Source organism: Ranitomeya variabilis, chromosome 4 (assembly GCF_051348905.1).
Source record: "Ranitomeya variabilis isolate aRanVar5 chromosome 4, aRanVar5.hap1, whole genome shotgun sequence".
Classification (NCBI taxonomy): Eukaryota; Metazoa; Chordata; class Amphibia; order Anura; family Dendrobatidae; genus Ranitomeya; species Ranitomeya variabilis.
This window is the reverse complement of record NC_135235.1, coordinates 68,724,181-68,744,177: the sequence shown is the minus strand read 5'-3', so window position 1 is coordinate 68,744,177 and position 19,997 is coordinate 68,724,181. Positions and strand designations below refer to the sequence as shown.

Here is a 19,997-nt window from a genome sequence, read left to right as displayed (position 1 = left end):
GTCCAAAGCCGCTGATGAAGCTCGGATGTTTTTGAGTCCGAAAAAAAAGCCTTTATTCTGTGTTCTAAATGTTAAATGATGACCACAAGGGGGCAGAAGACACCAGCATTAGTCACGGGGTGGGTCATCTCTTAAGGGATCTCCTGTTTCCATGTACTTGGTGTTGCATCAGGTTCTAGAAAGCTTTCACCGGTACATACAGTGATAAATGCAGGATTCTCAGCCCTACACCCAAGTGTGTATCCAGTGCTCACGTTTCCTGCATGTAAAAACATATGTACCACCAATAATCAATACATCACGGAAGAAATTAGAAATGGAAAAACAGATGAAAAAAATAGTCATTACTTGGATAAAAAAAATACCAAGATATATTATAGACTTACAGTATATGGTGATAAAGCAGATCTTACAGGACTTGGTAATGGCGGATATCAGATAGATTTAGGAAAAGTATAGATATCCATCTTCTAAAGGACATAACACTTTCCAATCCTGCGCAGGTATCTGTTATTTTTTGGTGGGTCAGGTGTTAATTTGCGGATTTCTACCCCGAAAACGTGGACTTGGAACTGTTTTACTCTGAAGTGTGGCCTTTCAGACCATCACGGGGAGAAATATCCACGAATAACTGATGACTATAGTGATGTAGATTTATAAGCACATGTATGGACAAAAATGTTGTCACCCCCACATTACTCCTACAGGAGCTTTTATCACCTCCCATATATCCATCAGCATTAACATGGAGCTGGTCCCCCTTCTGCTTCTGGGAAGACTTTCTACAAGATTTTGGTGGAGTCTGTGGGAATCTGTCAAGGCACAGCTGTCGGGTGACCTGGGACCAGGGGCTCCTTTTCTGGCCCTAACACTAGGAGGTGCCCTAGCTCGCACTGTTCCCTGGGATTCTTCAGATGACAAAGACGCCGGGGCCTCCGCCCTTGCCTTGTCTCTTGAGTTAACCCTCAGTCTGTTCTCTTCCCCCACCCAGGGAAGAAGGACGCTACTGTGCACCGCAGTACACCAACCCAACAAACAGGACACTAAAGACAAGGGTAAACTGAAAACTCCACACACCCAAAATATTCACTCACATATAACAGAGGAATCCACCGGGGTGTGCAGGAAGGGGAAGAAACCAGAATAGGGAAGGATAAGGAACTGCCAAGTGTCCAAACCAAACAACAGTCACTAATAACTCCTCCAGCACTCCTTCTCATACCAACTTTTCTCCATCCTTTTGCATAAAGCTTTCTCTGACAAGGATTAGTAATAGAGCCCAGATTATATAGGGAAAGGAGTGGCTAACCGTTTTCCAAAATGGCCGATTAACCCCTGTTCTGCTAGAAGAAATAAACACATTTAATAAACCAGAGAAGTGCTGCTTCTCAGCGGCGTTGTAGGAGCAACCAGATGCTGTGGTCCTCTGGCTCAACTCCGTTGCGATAACCTCGTGACAGAATCCATCCAGAAAAAGTCAGATACTGATGTTGGAGGAGAGTGTTGGGCTTGTAATCTCCATTCTTGTTCATCTCCACGATGTTGGATGGGGTTGAGGTCCAGCCTCTGTGTGATCGGTCAAGTTCTTCTACACCAAACTGTCCCAAAAATGTCTTTATGGACCTTGCTTTGTGCAGTGGGCACAATAACGGGGATCTGAAAACTGTTGCCTCAAAGCTGGAAACTCCAATTGTCCAAAATGTCTTCTATGTTGGGACATTAAGATGTCCTTGACTGGGACTAAGTTCTAGGCCAGTGATGACGAACCTTTTAGAGACTGAGTGCCCAAACTGCAATCTAAAACCCACTTATTTATCGCAAAATGCCAACACTGCAATTTAACTGGAATACTGAGGTTTTAGATTAGAAAAACAACTCCTACATTAGCGCCCTATAGCGTCTATAGCAAAGAGCTTGTAAGTGCTGCACTCCAAGCTTAAGATACTAGCCACCGATTACAGTGGAGGTCTGTTCTTAAGAATGAAAGGGATTTTTATTCAAAACTAAAATTGCCAAGTTGTTTGTTTTTTACTACCTCTTTGCAATTGTAACCCTTTATCATGATGAGAATAACCCTTTAAGCATGGGATGTCAAACTAAATACACAGAGGGCCAAAATTAAAAGCTTGGGCAAAGTCGCGGGCCAACCTTGATATTTGTTTAAAAAAAATAGGTCTACAATTGAGGAAGTTTATCCTTATCAAATAAAACAATTAACTTTTGGAATTATAGTGGAATAATATAATGTTATGTAACAGAAGTAAAAAGCATGTGGCCCAATGGCCGAATATAAATATGTCAAGGATACATAAACAGTATTCCTCCATACACAACATCCCCCTCCCTCAATTCCCCCAACAAAGAATGATGACCCCATCACAGTGTGATCCTCCAAAGGTAATCCCCACACAGCTCTCCATACAGTATAATGTGCACAAAATGTCCACCATACAGTACAATGGTTCCACATAGTCCTCCATACAGTGTAATGGGCCTCACATAGTGCTCCATAGAGTGTAATGGGCACTACATAGTCCTGCATAAAGTGTAATTGGCTCCACATAGTGCTCTTTACATTATAACGGGGCCCTGCATTGCCTTCCATACAGGGTTATAGCCCCACATAGTGCTTGATACAGTATTATGACCTCCCATGATGCTCCATTCTGTATAATAGACCCACATAGTGCTCCATACTGTATAATGGTCCCACATGATGCTCCATACTGTATAATGTCCCCACGTGACGCTGCATACTGTATAATGGCCCCGCATGATGCTCCATACTGTATAGTGGTCATACATGATGCTCCATTCTGTATAATGGCCACACATAATGCTCCATACTGTATAATGGCCCCACATATGATGTTCCATACGGTATAATGGCACCACATGATGCTTCATAAAGTATAATGGCCCCACATGATTCTCCATACTGTATTATAGTCCCACATGAAGCTCCATACTGTATAATGGTCCCACATGATGCTTTATACTGTATAATGGCCCCACATGATGCTCCATACTGTATAATGGTCCCACATGATGCTCCATTCTGCATAATGGCCACACATGATCCATGCTGTATAATGGCCACACATGATGCTCCATACTGTATAATGGCCCCACATGATGCTCCATACTGTATAATGGTCCCACATGATGCTCTATACTGTATAATGGCCCCACATGATGCTCTATACTGTATAATGGCCCCACATGATGCTCCATTCTGTATAATGGCCCCACATGATGCTCCATACTGTATAATGGCCCCACATAATGCTCCATACTGTATAATGGTTACACATGATGCTCCACTCTGTATAATGGCCACGTATGATGCTCTATACTGTATAAAGGTCCCACATGATAATCCATACTGTATAATGGCCACATATGATGCTCTGCACTTTGATGGCCTCACATCATGCTCCATACTGTATAATGGTCCCACATGATGATCCATGCTGTATAATGGCCACACATGATGCTCCACACTGTATAATGGTTCCACATGATGCTCCATACTGTATAATGGCCTCACATGATTCTCCATACTGTATAATGGCGCCACATGATGCTCCATACTGTATAATGGTGCCACATGATGCTCCATACTGTATAATGGTCCCACATGTTGCTCCATACTGTATAATGGCCCCACTTGATGCTCTATACTGTATAGTGGTCCCACATGATGCTCCATAAGGTATAATGGTCCCACATGATGCTCCATACTGTATAATGGCCCCACATGATGCTCTATACTGTATAATGGCCCCACATGATGCTCCATTCTGTATAATGGTGCCACATGATGCTCCATACTATATAATAGTCCCACATGATGCTCCATTCTGTATAATGGCCACACATGATCCATACTGTATAATGGCCTCACATGATGCTTCATACTGTAAAATGGCCTCACATGATGCTCCATGCTGTATAATGGTCCCACATGATGCTCCATGCTGTATAATGGCCACACATGATGCTCCACACTGTATAATGGCCACACATGATGCTCCATACTGTATAATGGCCCCACATGATGCTCCATTCTGTATAATGGCCACGTATGATGCTCTATACTGTATAAAGGTCCCACATGATAATCCATACTGTATAATGGCCACATATGATGCTCTGCACTTTATGATGGCCTCACATCATGCTCCATACTGTATAATGGTCCCACATGATGATCCATGCTGTATAATGGCCACACATGATGCTCCACACTGTATAATGGTTCCACATGATGCTCCATACTGTATAATGGCCTCACATGATTCTCCATACTGTATAATGGCGCCACATGATGCTCCATACTGTATAATGGTGCCACATGATGCTCCATACTGTATAATGGTCCCACATGTTGCTCCATACTGTATAATGGCCCCACTTGATGCTCTATACTGTATAGTGGTCCCACATGATGCTCCATAAGGTATAATGGTCCCACATGATGCTCCATACTGTATAATGGCCCCACATGATGCTCTATACTGTATAATGGCCCCACATGATGCTCCATTCTGTATAATGGTGCCACATGATGCTCCATACTATATAATAGTCCCACATGATGCTCCATTCTGTATAATGGCCACACATGATCCATACTGTATAATGGCCTCACATGATGCTCTATACTGTATAGTGGTCCCACATGATGCTCCATAAGGTATAATGGTCCCACATGATGCTCCATACTGTATAATGGCCCCACATGATGCTCTATACTGTATAGTGGTCCCACATGATGCTCCATAAGGTATAATGGTCCCACATGATGCTCCATACTGTATAATGGCCCCACATGATGCTCTATACTGTATAATGGCCCCACATGATGCTCCATTCTGTATAATGGCCCCACATGATGCTCCATTCTGTATAATGGTGCCACATGATGCTCCATACTATATAATAGTCCCACATGATGATCCATGCTGTATAATGGCCACACATGATGCTCCACACTGTATAATGGTTCCACATGATGCTCCATACTGTATAATGGCCTCACATGATTCTCCATACTGTATAATGGCGCCACATGATGCTCCATACTGTATAATGGTGCCACATGATGCTCCATACTGTATAATGGTCCCACATGTTGCTCCATACTGTATAATGGCCCCACTTGATGCTCTATACTGTATAGTGGTCCCACATGATGCTCCATAAGGTATAATGGTCCCACATGATGCTCCATACTGTATAATGGCCCCACATGATGCTCTATACTGTATAATGGCCCCACATGATGCTCCATTCTGTATAATGGTGCCACATGATGCTCCATACTATATAATAGTCCCACATGATGCTCCATTCTGTATAATGGCCACACATGATCCATACTGTATAATGGCCTCACATGATGCTTCATACTGTAAAATGGCCTCACATGATGCTCCATGCTGTATAATGGTCCCACATGATGCTCCATGCTGTATAATGGCCACACATGATGCTCCACACTGTATAATGGCCACACATGATGCTCCATACTGTATAATGGCCCCACATGATGCTTCATACTGTATAATCGTTCCACATGATGCTCCATACTGTATAATGGCCTCACATAAAAAACTCACTTCTGCCCACTCCAAAGCTGATCTGGTCTCTTCATATATCAGTCCTACCTGTGGGCATGGGCGCCAACTCGTCAGTAGCGCCGCCATCCCCTTTCTCAGCCCACGCAAGATCCATGTCCTCAGCAAACGCGCAGACTGATGGAACGGCGTGCGGCCTGATGGGAGAGATAGGAGCAGAGGAGAGTGGCTGCGGTGCTAGTGATGAGGGAGATTACGAGCGGGCTGAGGAGAGTGGTAGCGGAGCTAGTTTTGAGGAGATGCTGCTCGTGCCCCCCGGGAGGGCTCTGCGTGCCCCCTCTGGCATGCGTGCCATACGTTCGCCACTACTGGTCTAGGCCAAATCCCTGAATAGCAACCCCATAGCTTTATCCCTTCCATTTTTCATTAATATTCTTCACAGGTGATGGTGGATTATATAAGGAAGAAATTTGTCATGCTGGCTTGTTACATCGGTGGCTCCAATTCCAGGACCACAATTTAATATACTAGTGCAATGGGACTGATTGAAAAGCCTGGATTCAGTGATTGACAAGTGACCTGATGCTTTATTCATGCAGTGTGAACATGTGCTTGTTTTGGTAACATGTTGTGTGCTGTATGTTACAGCTGCTGTATTATATTTTGCTTTATTAGTACTTTTGCACTCTGGTTTGGCCTCGCAGCGACGGTCAGGATGGATTCAATTACCCTGATGTATTGAGGCTGACGTTAAGAACTCCCTGGGATATAATCGCTCTCCCCTGACGTGGGTCTAGTGACACACTACCCTGTTTTTTCCTTCTGATGTGAATGCTCCATACGAGGAGCTGGAAGTGCTTATCGCCCACGTGACTCGCTGCATTATTTATGGCAATGAATTGGTTCTGGAAGTGCATTAGGACCTCAAATGAAAAGTCTTCTCATTATATGGAGAGAGTTTCACGTCTGCTTCCAACCTTTACAAAATGTACAATGTCTGTCCCGGGAATTAGGTGATTGCCTTGTGGGTTTAATAAAGGTTTTTTTGTGTTCTCTTTTAGGGCTGATGAAGGCACGGGAAGCTTTAAGGTAAGGCTGTTACTATGAATTGTGGCTTTTTATATTTAAATGTGTGGCATCGGCTGGACCCCTCTAAACTGACCATAATCTTAGAGGGGTTGTTTCTTGTCTGGAATATGGGCATCCAAAGGGAGGATTTTGGCCACTCGTCAGGTGGTTGGCCATCATCAGTTGTGTGCTACACTCGTCTGGTCTCTATGTGAGCTGTGATGGGAGTTACATAGGTTTGCATGACTTTCAGTCCACAGGGCAGACGCTTAGGAATTGGGCAATCTGCGTAAAGGGCCACGTAGAATAATGGCGGGACAGAATAAATGGACCAAAGCGCTCTGTAATAACAGAAATACTTTTTGGATGATGCACTGTGAAAGAACCACCTTGAGAAATATGTTTCCACTCCTTTTGCAAATTATGGCCAAGAACTGTCTTCTGTCTCCCCAAAGTATGCACATTTGGCCTAATGTCGTTTCTGTAACAGAGGAAAATAAATGACTGCCAGACATGTAGCACCGATTATCTCTTTTAGAAATAGGGGGTGTAGCAAAGTCAGGGTGGACAGGGTTAAATCCTAGCACTGCAGGTCTTGAGGCACCTGATTAGCTTTCACTTAGAGCCAGGGACTGTGTTCACTTGGAGTGTTAGTCTGCTGGGTGGAGCAGAGTCGAGTGTTCTCAAGCTGGCGAGTGACCATCCAAAATGTGAGCTGTAGCTGGGAGAGAGACAAGACCGAGCCTCTCTCTGAGTGGAGACTGCACGGGTAAGCTAGGAAAGCTGAGCAGTGTGTGTGTTGGAGCTGCAGGGAACGTGCGGAAGCTGCTGTCTGTTCAGTGTGAATTGTGCTCGGATATGAACACTTTTGTTTGGCGCTGGAACTCAGGCTGAAGGGGATACCGAGATTGGCAGGATCATACCTTTTCTTTGTGTAAAGTTTGCTCCAAGAGAAAGGACTGTAATCTGTTCGGGTGTGCCCTCACTGACATATATGACCCTGCTGAATGATCTGTTTATTTGCTGTGATACCTTTGTGCACAGAAGAGGTGCTTTTTGTTTTGAGTCCCTTGGAGTTTTATGAAAGCAATAAAGCTGCACATGTTTGGACCAAACCACATTATGTCTACCTGAGAGTGTGAATCTCTACAATGGTTAGATGGATTGTTAGTGTGTTCTGCTGACAAATACCCAATGGTGGCCGCAGACAGTCTGCATGTGCAAAAACATAATTACGGTAGCTATATGCCAGCAGAACCTGCTGCTACTTAGGATAGACATGTTTGTCTGGCCACTATTGATGCTTTTCTCACTCAGTTATTACCATTCAGCTTGGTTATGCCCAAAAAAATAGATTATACCTGAATGGTTTTGGTTACTGCAGGGGAAATGTTCAGCAAGAATCATATTTAGAATTGAGAGTCCTCAGTGGTTGATACCTTTTAATGGCTAACTGAAAAGATGGTAACAAATTGCAAGCTTTCGAGACTACACAGGTCTCTTCATCAGGCAAAGACTAAAACAAATTCTGAAGAATCACATATTTATGCCCAACATAGTATAGAGAAAAAAAAAAAAGGGGGGGGGGGGGAAAAACATGGATAAGCCAGGTGACATGAAGCAGAATTACCATGGGTGATAAACAGTTACGGTACCAAGATATATTTCTTTCCTGCAGCAAGAATCATGAATTATCACAGATTAGTAGGAAGATGTCAGCACATGAAACATTCCTTTTAAATTATATATTTGGCTCATTAGAGGGATACATTTTTTTGTCTTCGTTGTTAGAAATCCGAACTCCTCAGATTAAGAATCCCAATCTTAAATGAACACAACCAATCACTCTGATCACCAGTGATGGCCGCTCCGGTCAATAGAAGACGATGCAGATTGCTCTCCTGTTTATATAGACTGTGTCTGTATCTAGACAGTATGATGAAAATAAGTTTCACATACCTGTGGAGACCTAAAACTCATTTCCTTCAGGGTTAAAATGTGAATTTCTACCCATAATGTCAAATCAGTCAATCAGACGATATACCAATAACCAACACTGGAAATCTGCAAGGCAGCCAAGATCCTCTAGTAATAGAAATATAATTGTCAAACTTGAAGTAGGATTTATTTTTAATACAACCTTAACGTCACCACAGTGACGGGACATAAACTTCTATCACAGGTACTGCTGATGATTACACAGCTTCTGTCAAACAATTATTATTCAGCCTCCTGACTATATACTTGTAGTATATTAGATTATTTACTACAAAATACAGAGAAGGTTAATCATACTGTGCCCAGAGCAGGCAGAGACTGCACTGGCTCCAGATGCCCATGTTATGTTGTACTGGTGCATCATGGGACCACTTCTTTACTAGTAATCAACATTGACATATTGTTAGTGGTGTTGTGTAATCAATAGTGAAGAGGTGCCAGTGTATGAGATCAGATATCTCCCAACAATGTACCAGCTGAAATCTACTCTGAATGATACTGCTTGTTATTCCTCTGGGATACAGGGATGGAAACTGCCAACTGGGCGTTACCGTTCCTTTTGCCAATAGGATATGTTCCTGTAGTGTATCAGTCATCTCTGATTGGGCAGTTTGTAGGGACACCGCCCCATGAGAATTTTGCACCCTGTTTCTTCATACATTTCCAGGGAGAATAACAGAGGAATGACATAATGCGGAGTTTATTCTACAGATACCAGTATTTTATGGGAAATTCAAGTATTTAGAGCAGATGTCAGGGACGCTGATGACTTTTTGTTACTGTTTGGTAAACTTGCTGTTAGTTATGTATCTGACTGTCAGGCTCCTGAGAATACCTAGGTGAGGATGTTATATTGGGGACTGCCCTGCTCTGTTATTGGGGGGAGAACCCATCAGATGCGGTTTGATGTTCAGGAGCTGGAGCGAGATCTGCAGTCTCTGCTGGAGTCCTGGTGCTTACTAACCACTGCAGCCGCTGGACTCTGCTCATCAATGATTAACATCGATTTTCTTATTCACACTATCAAGCTCTGAAATTTCCCAAAACCTCTCTGGAGGAGCAGAGCTGTCACAGGCTGATCGTGAAGACGGGGCATTAATGTGACAAGCCTCGTTGTAGTGTCCTCTGGCTCCGTGGACTTCTCATGAACCCGGCTTCAGTTGTACTCCCCAGCTGGCCTCGCTGTAGATTGCTGAGCATTCGATGGACATCTATTCCTCCTCACCCCCTCCCCATACACAGGCGTGCGTGCTCAGCCCAGCCAGGCATGCATGTGATTTCAATGGGAAGAGGGGGAAGCAGGCAGCTGTCAGATACCTCTGGTGGCGGCTAATCTCCAGTGCAAACAAAGGATCGGGCATGATGAAATACAACATGCCCACCCAAGTTGTCCCTGACATTTGCTGCTATCAGAGTGTTGGGTTACCCCCATTTGATCCTACTGAAATGAGCGATATGGCCGACATTCAGCAAGTGTTCAGCCACCTTTTATAGGGTTTGAACCAAGTATGAAAGATGTACCCTATCCTTGGGACAGGGGATCATTTTCTGATCGCTGGGGATCTGAGTAGTGGGACCCTCACCAATCCAGAGAAAGGGGCTTTGCAGAGCCCAATCTAAATAGAGTCGAGGTCGAGAATGCACCCGCCACTGCCCCATTAATACTTTATGAAAGGGCTGGAGGTGGACCGCCAATGATCAGGAACTTACCCCCTATCCTATCCATAGGAGATGACCTCTATGCTTGGCCCAAAGGCTGTAAAGGATACATTTACTGTTTAAAGGGAACCTGCCAGCAGGATTGTGCTCAGTAAACTACACACAGTGTCAGGTCGGCGCCGTCATACTGATGACAATGATACCTGGTGATGAAATCCGTCTTGTGGTTGTTGTTTAATCTTTATTTTCAGTTTTGAGTTAATGATATGCTCGTGCGCCGGGGGTCCTGTGGGGGTCTTCATGTGGTGCTCTGATTAGGTATTCATAATGAAGATTGCTGACAGGTCCCTGATCCCTCACTGACCTGCCCCTTAGTTTGTCACAGTCCTCAGTTATTGCTCCGTGACTAGAAAGCCATGTTCATTCTCTGATATCCTGCTCACTGTCTTTTATCACTGAATTAGCCTTTGGAGAGAAGGTTTGTACGTGTCTCGGGAGACGCCACCATAGGACATGTTGAGAAATTTATAAGACGGAAGATGGAATTGAACGCGACCTGTCAGGTGAGTGAACCATTAGCTACGGAGCCTCAATGTGCACAGTTAATTTTTAGTATAGTGACATTTTTTTTGTGTAGTGTAAGGATATTACTGTGTACCAAGGAACATTTGGCTTTCAAGAATCTAGAAGCTGACAACTTTTGTGCAAACTGTGATTTCAGCCATAGTGGTTGTCAGGAATACTATATGTCATTTATAAGAGTAGCTTAGCTTTGATCATTTAATTTGTATTTATTTATTTTTATATTTTTCAGACCCTTTAATTGCCTGCAGGTTAGGGGAGGTCCAGGTCCTGAGACCCCCTCCACCGATTGCTAAGTAAACCACTGAGAGGTGATCAGATTGGGAGGCCGTTTTGTGCTTGGTGCCTATGCACTTCTCACCAAACTTTAGGCAACTAAAGGACTACAATATATTAAATGGTCAAAAGGTTAATTACTTTTTATCATCAGAAAATGACCCATTGTTTAAAGCACCACTCCAGCGATTGTTTTTTTATATCAGCACTGGAGTGGTGCCATTAATGTAGGTTCCCTGACCCTAGTATTCTACCTACCAGCCACCATCTTCAGCTTTTCCCGATGCCACTCCAATCCCGATCCGCCATCTTGTGACTGCTACTTCTGGCTGACCGTCAGTCAGAGGTGACGGTCACAAGCTCTCAGTGTAAGTCTACGAGACCATAGTTCTGGCTGTCACAGACTTACATTAGGTTGTGACTTCCGGATCACCCAGCAAACACTGGAGCGATCTGGCAGATCACAACCTGCAGAAAACAACTGGAGCAGCACGGCAAACTTATATTAGGGACAAAACTCCAGTCGGGAGGGGGGGGAAGAAAACGTTGAAATGGTGCTTTAACTTTTTTTTTTTTATGTTGCATGTATTTAAAAATAAGTGATAATGTTTTTTGGGTTTCTTTTACATGGCGCAATCTGTAATAATATAAAAAAAAAAATACATTTTGCAATTCTCACAGTGGCCACTGGGGCTTTTTTAAACTCTAACTTATTGTCTTGGGAAACACATGTACATTAGCAGCAATGAACAGCCTCTGACCTCATCTTTGTCTTGAAGCAGCTAATGAGCAGGTGCAATGGTCACTGTAACGGGAGGAGAAGCAGTGTCCGCTGTGATTGATGGATCCTTTATTAGCTTTGTATAGAGGTGTAGATCCTGCCTCTAATAATAAGGAAACTTTTCATGAAAGAGCAGGAAGTAGGACTCTTAAAGGGAACCTGTCAGCAGATTTTGCCGCTATAAGGTGTGGCCACTGCCTTTCAGGGCTTATCTACAGAATTCTATAATGGTGTATATAAGCCCCCCCGGTCCGACCTGCAAGTGAAGAAAAATAAGTTATATTGTACTCTTCTTGCAATGCCGCCCTCCTGCTTCTTCATCGCTCCCTGGTATCGCACTCCGGCGCAGGGGTATTTTGTCTGTCCTGTTGAGGGCAATGTAAAGTTCTGCAGTGCGCAGGGGCCGGGAAAGGTCAGAGAGGCCCAGCACCTGCGCACTGCAGTATTTTGCAGGGCAGACAAAATACCCCTGCGCCGGAGCGCGATACCAGGGAGCGATGCAGAAGCAGGAGGGCGGCGGCGCAAGAAGATGGGAGGCGCTGGACCCGAACCTGTGACACCCTTCGGACCGGACCGCCCCCCCCCCCCCCCCCCCCCCCGGGTGAGTATAATATAACTTATTTTTCTTCTCTTGCAGGTCGGACCGGGGGCTTATCTACAGCATTATAAAATGCTGCAGATAAGCCCTGAATGGCAGTGGCCGCACCTTATAGCGGCAAAATCTGCTGACAGGTTCCCTTTAAATAAAAAAAAAAAATCCCTAGTGGCCAGTCTGAAAATTGCAAGATTTCTAGTTGTGATCTGGTTTGCCTTTTATTTTTGTTTTTAGGGGTTTTTTTTTGTCTTATGAGATCTGGATGTTAAAAAAAAACATTCCCAACATTTTTTCTTTAAAATACATGTAACACAAGAGCCTGATTTAAACCTTAATTAATTTTCTGATGACACATTCCCTTTCAAGTGAACCTATCCTGTATTTATTAGAAACTGATTCAGAAGCACGTCTACTTGCCAAAATGTGCAAATGAGGCACTTGACGGCGGCCATGTGATGCTGTATACTAATCGAGCCGTGCCTCCAGGTCCAGCAGATGCTCCATGTTCGGGGGTGGGGGTCTGTCTGGTGACAGGTTTTCTTTAATTGTGTCACCTTTAATTGTGGGTGTTCGGTCAGCTGGAAGGATCAGCCAATTTCTGTCCCGCAGTAATGAATGTGAGCCATAAATCATGTGGTTTCCTCTGTGCCTGCGCTTATAAGTTCTGACTATGACATACAATCATCTCCAGATGATTACTAGCTGGAATTTTGCTCACAATAAAACCCTCTGCATCGTCTCTAGAAGGAGATTTCAATCCTCGTTTCCACATGTGACGACCTGCATCAGTTCTTCCATTGCAGGATTTCTCTGAGTGGACTTCTTTGGAGTCTTTCTTCCTCTGTTACCATTGTTTCTTACTGTAAAAACCCATCCAATCCACACAGGCAAAGAATTCAACCCATAGATGTCCATACATTATGTGTAATAATGAGAAATGACACAGGGAAAAAGTATTGAACACGCTTACTGAAATCTATTTAACACTACAAAAGCCTTTGTTGGTGTTGACAGCTTCAAGACAACTCCTGTATGGAGAAACTAGTCGCAGGCATTGCTCAGGTGTGATTTTGGCTCCTTCTTAAACACTCTTCACATCCTGAAGGGGCTTTGGGCTCCTTCTATGAATTCTGAGCTTTAGTTCCTTCCATAGATTTTCTATTGGGTACAGGTCCTTTGATTGGCTCGGCCATTCTAGCAGCTTTATACCAATTGAGAGTTTCCTTGGCTGTGTGTTTAGGATCATTGTCTTGTGGAAATGTCCACCCTTGTTTTATCTTCATCATCCTGGTAGATGGCAGCAGATTTTTATCAAGAATGTTTCTGTACATTTGTCCATTAATCCTTTCTTCAATTATATGAAGTTTGCCAGTGCATTTTGCTGAAAAACAGCCCCACACCATGATGTTCCCACCTCCAAACTTCACTGTTGGTATGGTGTTTTTGGGGGTGATATGCAGTGCCTTGTGGCCTCCAAACGTGTGTATTATGGCATCCAAAGAGTTCAATTTTGGTCTCATCTGACCGGACTATATTCTCCCAGTATTTTACAGGCTTTCCTAAATGTTGTTGAGCAAACTGTTAACGCACTTCAGCATGCTTTTTGTTCAGCAATGGAGTCTTGTGTGGTGAGTGTGCATACAGGCCATGGAGGTTGAGTGCATTACTTTTTGTTTTCTTTGAAACAATTGTACCTGCTGATTCCAGGTCTTTCTGTAGCTCTCCACAGGTGCTTCTTGGCTCTTGGATAACTCTTCATATAATTCTTTTCACTCCTGTCTGAAATTGTGCAGGGAGCACCTGGTTGAGGCCGATATATGGTGAAATGATGTTCTTTCCACTTTTGGATTATGGCCTCAACAGTGTTCACTGGAACATTTAGAAGTTTAGAAATTCTTTAGTGATGAGCGAGTGTACTCGTTGCTCAGGTGGTCTCCGAGTATTTGTTAGTGTTTTAGTTTTCATCGCCGCAGCTGAATGATTTATAACTATTAACCAGCCTGAGTACATGTGGGGGTTGCCTGGTTGCTAGGGAATCCCCACATGTATTCAAGCTGGCTAGTAGCTGTAAATCATTCAGCTGTGGCGATGAAAAGTAAATCTCCGAACACTATCATACTCAGAGACCACCTGAGCAACGAGTTTGCTCGCTCATCACTAAAATTCTTCTGTAACCAATGCCATCAGTATGTTTTGCAACAATAAGGTTGTGAAGGTCTTGAGACAGTTCACTGGTTTTATCTATCATGTGAAGACTCTTGTGTGGCTCCTTCATAATGAGACACCTTTTTATAGGCCATCAGAAAGCCATAAGGGTTCAATTTCTGTTACTAAAAATCTGCCCCGTATGTCTAAATGGGGTTGTTTTAGCGCTAAACTCTCAGATTTCTGCAAGTTCCATTCATTTGAATGAGACCACTCTTACTGTATCATACAGCGCCTAGGTCGTAGCTTCCATCATCGGGGAGTTTTTACAGCCGCACTTCATTCCTAAGAGATTTAAAAGAATATTGCAACATACTTAAAGAAAACTGAATGTAAAGAAAAAATGTGCATAAGATAAGTTGTTGGTTTTATTTTTGTTGCTTTTTCTTAGATTTGTGATTAATTCCACACTTGGATCCATGACTTTCATGCCTTGAGGATGACGTAACACAAACCCCTGTGTACTAATATGAACCCCCAATGTGCGGCATAACTACAGCATAGTGGTATACTGCGGAGGAAAGAGCTGCAGTCAGTTCTGCCTCCTCCTTTGTCTTGATATGCGGGTCCTCCACACTTCCCTCTGTATGAATAATTGGCATTACCATACACAACGACGGCTGCCGTGATGAAATGTATTAAACATGAGTTGGAGCCCCTTATCCAGGGCACGGCAGTAATAGTCGGTATATATCAGTCTGTGCGGATCCCCTCCATCTAGACCGCAGCACATCGCGCCTCCTCCACCGCTAGTCAACACGCATGTTGTAGGACAGACAGATAAGTAGACATGCACTTGATTTACCACGATTTGGTGGGTTTGTGACCATCTAAGGGTTCAACTTATTGTTTTTTTTTATTGTTGACAGGTGGATATTATATGTGCGGATCACCTCCTGGAACATTACCAGACATTAAGGGAAATTAGTGCTGAAATTGGGAAAGGCGCTGTCCAGGTATAGTATAATCTATATTGGGCATCCAGCACCACGGAATCATTTTACCACCGCCAGGCTTCATTCATTCACATATAGTTCCTTTGGAGGAATAGAAATAGAAATAAAGAACTTCCATTTCTACTTTCTTTTTAACCAGAGTTCCAAAATCTGCTCACCCCAAAATGCTGTTTTTTTTATGTTATTTTATTTTTTTCTGTGAATTAAAGGGGTGGTCCAGGACTTGGCCCTTTAATATCGGATCATTGGGGTCTGATACTGATGAGCCAGGATGGAGTTGGGTCAGCACAGCTCCATACACTGTGTAGTGGTCGTTCCTGGTACTGCAACTCGGCTCCTATTTGCTTCAATAAAAGCTAAGCTGCAGTACCCAGGAATGACCACTACACAGTGTATGGCGCTGTGCTGTTCTGACTTTGTATACTGCCTACATCTGCTGATCATTGGAGGGGCTGGGCGTCAGACCCCCACCCATCTCATATCAATGCCCTAAGGTAGGTCATCAAACTAGGGAATTAACACTAATAATTTATCATTTAGAATTTCTTGAATATCATGGGGTGGGGGTTTGAGTGCAGTGTGGCTGGAAATGTCTTTTTTTCTATTGTTCCATTGAAACCTTTGTGAATAATGTCCAGTGCTCATACCCCAGCCATCTCCGTCCTCCCTGTAAATCATGTTGCTGCAGTGAGATGAGGAGCAAGACGTTCATTATAGCTGACAGTTTTAGTGCAGACATGGGCTTTCCTGGCTCATAACTTCTATGTAATTGCTCAGTGCAGCTAATTGTTATTTTACTGGTTAGATTTTCACTGTCTGCTGAATCTCCAGTGTTAACAATAAAAATGTTATTTGTGCTGATTTTATGTGTTGTAAGCACAGCGGTTTGATTACAAGAAGCCACATCCACGTACATGATACTGCGGCTCTATAACTCAATGGATAAAAGATGTACAGAAACTATAATAAAAATGTCACATGTCCAACCAGTGCTCTGAATGCTGAGCTCTGTATAACTGGCTGGACCAACTAGAAGCAGGTTTACTTGGTCTCTAGTGGTTATTTCCTGCTGATTAAGAATGATTTTATTAAAAAAAAAAGTTGCATCAAACAGCTCACTAAGTGACAAATCATTGAACTCAGGGTCTCTGCACCTACTCTCAGATTAGTCAGGAAAAAACTGGTAAAAGTCATTTTAATCCAGGGGTGGAGAACCTTTTTTCTGCCAAAAACATTTGGATATTTACACCGTCATTTGGGGACCATACAAAATTATCAACTTAAAAATGATCCTGCTATATTGGGTCAGGTTTGTGTTGGTCTGGAGTGTAGTCAACTCTTTGTAATCTGTTTTGTAAAGCACTCGCAGCAGTAAGTCGTATAGAACACAGAAGTATATTACTCTGCAGGTCTTCTCAAAGTGGGAATTTCATATCTGCTCACGTATCATAGAACTCGGACACTGGAAGGTCTGCTGTATACATCACAAAGAATACACTGAGACTGCTGTATATACATCACATTGGAGTCACTGATGCTGGAGTATAACATAGTAGACAAGGAGACTACTGTATACCTCACATAGGATACACTGAGACTGCTGTATATACATCATACAGGATACACTGAGACTGCTGTATATACATCACATTGGAGTCACTGGTGCTGGAGCATATACACTGCTCAAAAAAATAAGGGAACACTAAAATACCACATCCTAAATATCACTGAATGAAATATTCCAGGTACCGTATATACTCGAGTATAAGCCGACCCGAGTATAAGCCGACCCCCCTAATTTTGCCACAAAAAACTGGGAAAACTTATTGACTCGAGTATAAGCCTAGGGTGGAAAATGCAGCAGGTACCGGTGAATTTCAAAATTAAAAATAGATACTCCATACCGTTCATTATGGCCCCATAAATGCTCCACATAAAGCTGTGCCATATATACAATGCTCTGCACCATTGCCCCATAGATACTCCACATAAAGCTGTGCCATATATACAATGCTCTGCACCGTTGTCCCATAGCTGTGCCATATATATAATGCTCTGCACTGTTGCCCCATAGCTGTGCCATATATATAATGCTCTGCACTGTTGCCCCATAGCTGTGCCATATAGTGCTCTGCACCATTGCCCCATAGCTGTGCCATATATATAATGCTCTGCACCGTTGCCCCATAGCTGTGCCATATAGTGCTCTGCACCGTTGCCCCATAGCTGTGCCATATAGTGCTCTGCACCGTTGCCCCATAGCTGTGCCATATAGTGCTCTGCACCGTTGCCCCATAGCTGTGCCATATAGTGCTCTGCACCGTTGCCCCATAGCTGTGCCATATAGTGCTCTGCACCATTGCCTCATAGCTCTGCCATATAGTGCTCTGCACCGTTGCCCCATAGCTGTGCCATATAGTGCTCTGCACCATTGCCCCATAGCTCTGCCATATAGTGCTCTGCACCATTGCCCCATAGCTGTGCCATATAGTGCTCTGCACCGTTGCCCCATAGCTGTGCCATATAGTGCTCTGCACCATTGCCCCATAGCTCTGCCATATAGTGCTCTGCACCATTGCCCCATAGCTGTGCCATATAGTGCTCTGCACCGTTGCCCCATAGCTCTGCCATATAGTGCTCTGCACCGTTGCCCCATAGCTGTGCCATATAGTGCTCTGCACCGTTGCCCCATAGCTGTGCCATATAGTGCTCTGCACCATTATTGCCCCATAGCTGCTGCTGCTGCAATAAAAAAAAAAAAAAAAACATACTCACCTCTCTTGCAGCTCCTCGGCGCCATCTTCCCGGCGTCTCTCCGCACTGACTGATCAGGCAGAGGGCGGCGCGCACACTATATGCGTCATCGCGCCCTCTGACCTGCACAGTCAGAGCGGAGAGACGCCGGGAAGATGGAGACAGCGCCCGGCGTGTGGAACGAGGACAGGTGAATATGTCATACTTACCTGCTCCCGGCGTCCCGCTCCTTCCCCCTGCCTGTCTTCGGTGCCGCAGCCTCTTTCTCTATCAGCGGTCACCGGCACCGCTTCATTAGAGAAATGAATAGGCGGCTCCGCCCCTATGGGAGATGGAGTCGCCTATTCATTTTTCTAATGAGCGGTCCCACGTGACCGCTCAGGGGAAGAGGCTGCGGCACCCGGAGACAGTGTGACAGGCAGGGGGAGCGACAGGAACGCCGGGACTAGGTGAGTATATGACAGTGCTCACCCGCCGACCCCACCACCGATCATGACTCGAGTATAAGCCGAGAGGGCACTTTCAGCCCAAAAATTTGGGCTGAAAATCTCTGCTTATACTCGAGTATATACGGTCAAATCTTTATTAATTACATAGTGGAATGCGTTGAGAACAATAAAACATAAAAATGATCAATGTAAATCAAAATTAATATCCCATGGAGGTCTGGATATAGAATGATGCTCAAAATCAGAGTGGAAAATCAAATTGCAGGCTGATCCAACTTCAGTGGAAATGCCTCAAGACAGGGAAATGAAACTCAGTAATGTAAATGCTCTCACCCCTAGAGGTACAGTAGCATTATGCGGTGTTTATAACGCACAAAAGTTGCTCAGGTAGTGCAGCTCATCCAGGATGGCACATCAATGCGGGCTGTCGGAAGAAGGGTTGTGTGTCTGTCAGCAGAATGTTCAGAGCATGGAGCAAAAACTAGGAGACAGGCCAGTACACCAGGAGACATAGAAGGGGCCATAGTAGGGCAGGGCTGCTACCTCCTCCTTTGTGCAAGGAGGAACAGTGCCAGAGCTCTGCAAAATGACCTCCAGCAGGCGACTATCATCCATGTGTCTGCTCACACTGTCAGAAACAGTTTAGTTTAGTAGTTTTCTCTGCAGTTCCCTGTAAGACATGACATGGAGGATTCTATATAGACATAGTATCCTTTTTAGGCACAATTCTGACGTCCGTGTATCATGGGCCAAATACGGACAGCGACTTTAGTACTGACCGCGGATCTCCTGATTCTAACACAAAAGCCTTGTAGGCCTGTACATGCATGCAGTCCCGCACCGTGCTACACCGACGTCTGAGCTCGGCCTTATACCGCCATGTGATGCTTCGTTCTCCAGCTTTCGCCAGTGCGTTTCTTTATATATTTTCTGTACTTTACCTAATTACTGTACAGGATATAACTGCGGTGACTGATTTTTACTTTATAATTCTCTAACCAGCAAGTATATATTGTGCCAAGCAGTAGAATGCCAAGGTCAGCGCCAGTGATTATTTCTAATTTCATATTTTTCCTATCCACCATTAATAGG

The 19,997-nt window shown here is 44.0% G+C and overlaps 1 protein-coding gene across 4 annotated transcripts in view; it reads left to right on the top strand.

The window, feature by feature from the left end:
- PCGF6 (polycomb group ring finger 6) overlaps positions 1-19,997 on the top strand; it is a 46,983-nt gene that overhangs the window by 15,440 nt on the left and 11,546 nt on the right. For 3 of the 4 annotated variants that reach the window (XM_077258674.1, XM_077258677.1, XM_077258675.1), the window contains exons 7-9: positions 6,644-6,671; positions 10,772-10,870; positions 15,616-15,702. In XM_077258674.1, the coding sequence (XP_077114789.1) occupies positions 6,644-6,671; positions 10,772-10,870; positions 15,616-15,702 (214 nt within the window). Of the gene's footprint in view, positions 1-6,643; positions 6,672-10,771; positions 10,871-15,137; positions 15,578-15,615; positions 15,703-19,997 lie in introns of those variants that run through there. The other variant, XM_077258676.1, reaches the window with a different exon arrangement.